At 32.7% G+C, this 5,014-nt stretch overlaps 1 protein-coding gene across 1 annotated transcript; it reads left to right on the top strand.

The window, feature by feature from the left end:
* The first annotated feature begins 334 nt into the window (after window positions 1-334).
* LOC136212479 (short chain aldehyde dehydrogenase 1-like) lies at window positions 335-2,124 on the top strand. The gene is made up of 2 exons (XM_066002776.1): window positions 335-425; window positions 1,300-2,124. Exons 1-2 carry the CDS (start codon window positions 388-390, stop codon window positions 2,108-2,110), a joined length of 849 nt encoding a protein of 282 aa, XP_065858848.1. The 5' UTR covers window positions 335-387; the 3' UTR covers window positions 2,111-2,124.
* Window positions 2,125-5,014: the final 2,890 nt, after the last annotated feature.

A 5,014-nucleotide genomic window follows, 5' to 3' on the forward strand; every position in this document is an offset into this window, starting at 1 on the left:
TTAGGTAACCTGATAGCTTGTTGGTAACCTCCTATAGCAGGTCATTTATTCAGAATATAATAGTCTCCATAAATGGAGACTCACCATTGAAAACTCTTCTATATATTAATTAGATTTCATTTGAAGTATCCCTAATTTATTTTATATTTTTTGAAAATGCATTCTGCATGGATATTATTTTATGAAGAAATAACGAGTACGCTAGTTGGAGTTTCTTGACTGCTTATTTTATTCCAAAAACTTTTAAATCCATTTATTCCTCTGCACATCTTCTATATATTCTCATTCTGAAATCAAAATTGATCCAACCAAATTAATTTCTCTTTCTTTCTTTCTTTCTTACCAAATTAATTTTCTGATAATTTTAAGTTAAAGATCCATTCAAAGATGGCTGGATGTTGTGCACAGGATCCAATCAGCAAGAGGTATAAAAAAGGATTTATCTGGTTACACGTTTTTGCATATTGGTACCGTGTTTTCTTTTTTTAGTGGTTTGCAAAAATTTCATTTTGAATTGATTTTATTAAATTTAGCCGATATCGACCTCAAAATGAAAATTTTCTAGAGTTAAAGTTGTTTAGTATCATATTTACTATAAAACCACATTTTTTATTTTTCAAAGTCATTGTTTTTGGAATTTTCTCTCTTTAAACATTAACTTTCTCTCTCATAAAAAAAAGCAAACCTAAATGACTTCAAACCTAAAAGGTTAAAGAATTAAAGTTGCTTATTCTTGAAAAATTTCATTTTGAGGTCGTTATCGGTCAAATATGACAAAGTCAACCCAAAATGAAAATTTTGCAAACTACCTAGTTCGGTTTGTAACAAAAAAAAAGACACCAATATGCAAAAACGTGTAACCATAGGGTTAATTTGAAATTAACGCTATAAAAGATTGATGTGATTTTCTTTCCAAAATAGTTATAAAAAGTTGTTAAACACTAAACATCAAAACGTAATATATAAAAAGTCACTCTATTTTACATTTTATAATATAGATTTCAGGAATTGATGATATTCTAAGCAACTTTAATTCTTCAAAATTTTCATTTTGAGGTTATTTAGGTTTTGTTTGGTTAGAAGAGAGAGTGAATTCTTGAAAATTTCTATTTTGAGGTATTTAAAAGGGATTTTGAGGTGTTTAATTGCGATTTGATGTAGGTTAATAGTCTTAATGTTAGAAACTGTAAAGTTTAGTGATTTTTATATTACATTCTGAAGTTTAGTGACATACTTTAAAAATGAGTAAAGTTTAACTAAGAAGTTAGTAATTAATAACAACTTAGTTATTACTTACAGGCTTGAAGGTAAGGTAGCAGTGATTACCGGCGGAGCAAGTGGCATCGGAGCTTGCACGGTGAAACTATTCGTCAAACATGGTGCCAAAGTTGTGATAGCGGATGTTCAAGATGAGCTTGGCCTTTCTCTTTGTCGAGAAATCGGGTCGGAAGACGTAACCTTCATCCATTGTGATGTATCATCTGATTCCGATGTCCAAAACGTCATCGATTCGACAGTTTCCAAGTATGGAAAGCTCGACATCATGTTTAGCAACGCCGGGATCTCAGGCGGTTTTGATCCAAGGATTTTAGCGACGGAAAACGATGATTTCAAAAGGGTTTTCGAAGTTAATGTGTTCGGAGGGTTTTTAGCGGCGAAACACGCCGCAAGAGTAATGATTCCCGAGAAGAAAGGGTGTATTCTTTTCACTTCGAGCAATTCCGCGGCTATTGCCTTCCCGGGTCCGCATTCTTACGTTGCTTCGAAACATGCTTTGAACGGATTGACAAAGAACTTGTGCGCAGAGTTAGGACAACATGGGATTAGAGTGAACTGTGTTTCTCCATTCGGAGTAGCGACACAATTGATGGCAACTCCTTTCGGGATGAAGGGCGATGATCCCGCATTAGCTAACTTGATTGAAGGGCTTGTTGCTAGTGCTTCTAACTTGAAAGAGGCCACATTAGGAACACAGGATGTCGCTAATGCTGCTCTGTATTTGGCGAGTGACGAGGCTAAGTATGTTAGCGGATTGAATCTCGTCATTGATGGTGGTTATAGCGTCACTAATCCTTCTTTTAATGTTTCTCTTCAAAACAAGTTTGCTTAGACTCATGTTTGATTCTTAAATTAATTGAAATTTGAACTTCTTTATTTAAGGAAATAATAAATGAGATGTTCATATATCTCATCTAATAAAATTTCCGTGTTTTGATTTTGGTAAATTTTAGTAACGGGTTACCGAAGTTTGGAGTTTATTTCAAAAAGTTCACCCAGCTTCACTTTTTGTAAAGCATTATTTGACCTCTGATCTCTCCAAATTTTTATTATTTGGTCGCTCACTTATTATTTGATCATATTTAGCTTCTAACTTATCCCAGTTGCTAAAATTTCAGCTTGTATGATAGAGATTTGACAAAACTGTTATCTTTTGACACATGATATTTTGATATATGGACTTGACACGTGACACGTAACATGTGTTCAATTTTTTTTACCACGTAGATGTTCTTATGTTGAAAATTAATTAGATGATAGGGTTCTCTTCTTCAACTGGCTTAGTTTATGAGGAAGAAAAACCAGGTCTTTCTTCAGGTCCTAGTGTTAAAATATTGTCAAGTGTCAATGGGATAATAATTTTATAACCGAGTTGACGCTCAAAGGCTCACTAAGGGATAAATCTACCCCATCGTTATCAAGTAATAATCTAGAGAAGTCTAGGTATCGAATCCATAGGATTTATACCGCAAGTATCAGACTACTCAGTTCTCGATAATTATTTAAGCGGTGATAAGTTGATTTGAGTTTGTTTTATACTAATCTACTCCTAAGTTGATCCACAACACTTATGAATTCTTAAGAATGAAATAGTGATGATACGATAAAATAAGCGCTCCACCAATATTCAGATATAATTATACATCAAATTAATATTGTAATAACACAAAATGATTGAACCGGCTTATGCTACGTAGGTGCTTAGCACATGATTCCTGTGTAAGGCCGTAACTAACTCTAAGGGTTCAGAAACTTGGATCGTTACTATGGTGTCATCAATACCTATAATCTCTGGTATATATGACCGGATTACTCACAATATGAACCAGGAGTCAATATTTGGACTTATGGATCATTCAATCAAACATGTAAATACAATAATCAAAGAACTCACAAACAGAGAAATGAAATTGAATTGAAACTTATATTAAAGATGATAGAAAATGTCACAATCTTACAACTAATTCGAGAGAGATTTTCTAAAGTTAACAAGAGTAAAAAAGGGAAAAGATCGCCTTTATGAAACATGTTGACTTGAGCGGCCGTCATTTTGGACTGGAGGTGGTACATTGATAACTTGTGGTTGGGTGGTAGATGGAGCTTTTGCAGATGAACAATGACAGAATGGATGATTTCAGATGTATCTCAAGGGGATAAGAAATTTAAAATAATAAATTTGAATGCCTTGGAATGAATATCAAAGGCCTTTAAATAGGCAAAAATCAAATCCTACTTTGCCAAATTCAAATAATTAGAGTAGCTAAAATATCTATGGGGAGATTACAAATTCAAAATGCATGAGAAGTAGTCAAATATGAGCAATTCGAGCTGCCAGCTCGTCTAGTTGGCCTTCAATGAAGATGGAGACCATCTCTTGATGGGCAGCTCGTCGAGCTAGCTGGACCAGCTTATCAAACTGGCCTTTAGTGGCCGACTAGTGGTGAGCCTAGTGGCCAGGTCGTAAGCTAGCTCCCAGTGAGGCCATGTCTTCAAAATCTTCAGTTTGTCAAATCCTTTAGCTAAAATCTGTGCAAATCTCCATAGAATCTCAAAAGGGATCACATTAAATCAGCACCAAAAAAATACCATTAAATACAAGGGAAAATTACACAGAAATTCATCTTTTAAAAACTATTTACAACTATATCAAGTCATAATATTGGATTATGTCAAACTAGTAAACTCAGTACCTTCAATATATTTTACAGATTAGAATTTATAAATTAGAAGTCTAGAATATATTTTCTAGGGTTTATGATTTATGAATTGGAATCTAGATTTCTTAAATTATAGTGTAAAATCTTAATATATAAAGAATAGTGACATATTAAGAATTAAGTTTAGTGATATGATTTAGTTGTAATTTTGTACTTAATTATGATATTCATGTATTTGACCCTAAATACAAAGTCAAATTGATTTATTTTTTATAAATTGATTTGGTGGAAATTGGATTAAAAATAAGCTTTAATTGAATTTGGCAATCTTTTATTGAAAATGACAAAATAAACAGAAACATATGCAAGTTCTATAAAAGTAAATAAAAATTAAAAGTAGACGAAAGAAAGATTAAAACTATAAAAAATGACATAAAATGATTCGGAATGATACAAAATAATCTTGAAAACCGTACTAAAAGAGGTAAAATATCCATATCAGATATTATATACATATAGTTTTAATATAATTAAGTTTATATACATATTTATATACATGGAAAATAATATTATATATTATTTATATATAATACATGTATATAATATGCACACAATGTGTATTTAATTAAATTAAGAGTTGACTAATATACCTAATTAAGAGATGTATGATTAAATAGAGCCCATTTACCGATCCATTTATAGTCTGCTCGTAAACTAATTAGTTAGGGTTAGAGTTAGGGTTAGACTTTAGGTTTAGTCCAACTATAATAGATAGCGATGGAGGCTAAACCTAACACAGGAATTTACCCTAATTCACATACATAGAAATCAGAGACTGCAAAAGGCAATTCTTCTCTTCCTGCTCCCTGAAGTAGTCGCCCCCTCTGTCCTCGATGTACATTCTTAGTTCATGGAACAACAGTAGTTGCCCCTCTGGTATGACATTCTCCTAGATCGGTGATACGAAGCCAAGCTCATATTCTTCTGCTGATATTCAACAGATATGCACTACAAGAGGTACTTTAAATCTGTTGTTTGTTCATTGATAGGTCCCCCATTACCCATCCCTTTGAGATTAG

The sequence above is a fragment of the Euphorbia lathyris genome, chromosome 1 (assembly GCF_963576675.1).
Source record: "Euphorbia lathyris chromosome 1, ddEupLath1.1, whole genome shotgun sequence".
In the NCBI taxonomy this organism is placed as follows: Eukaryota; Viridiplantae; Streptophyta; class Magnoliopsida; order Malpighiales; family Euphorbiaceae; genus Euphorbia; species Euphorbia lathyris.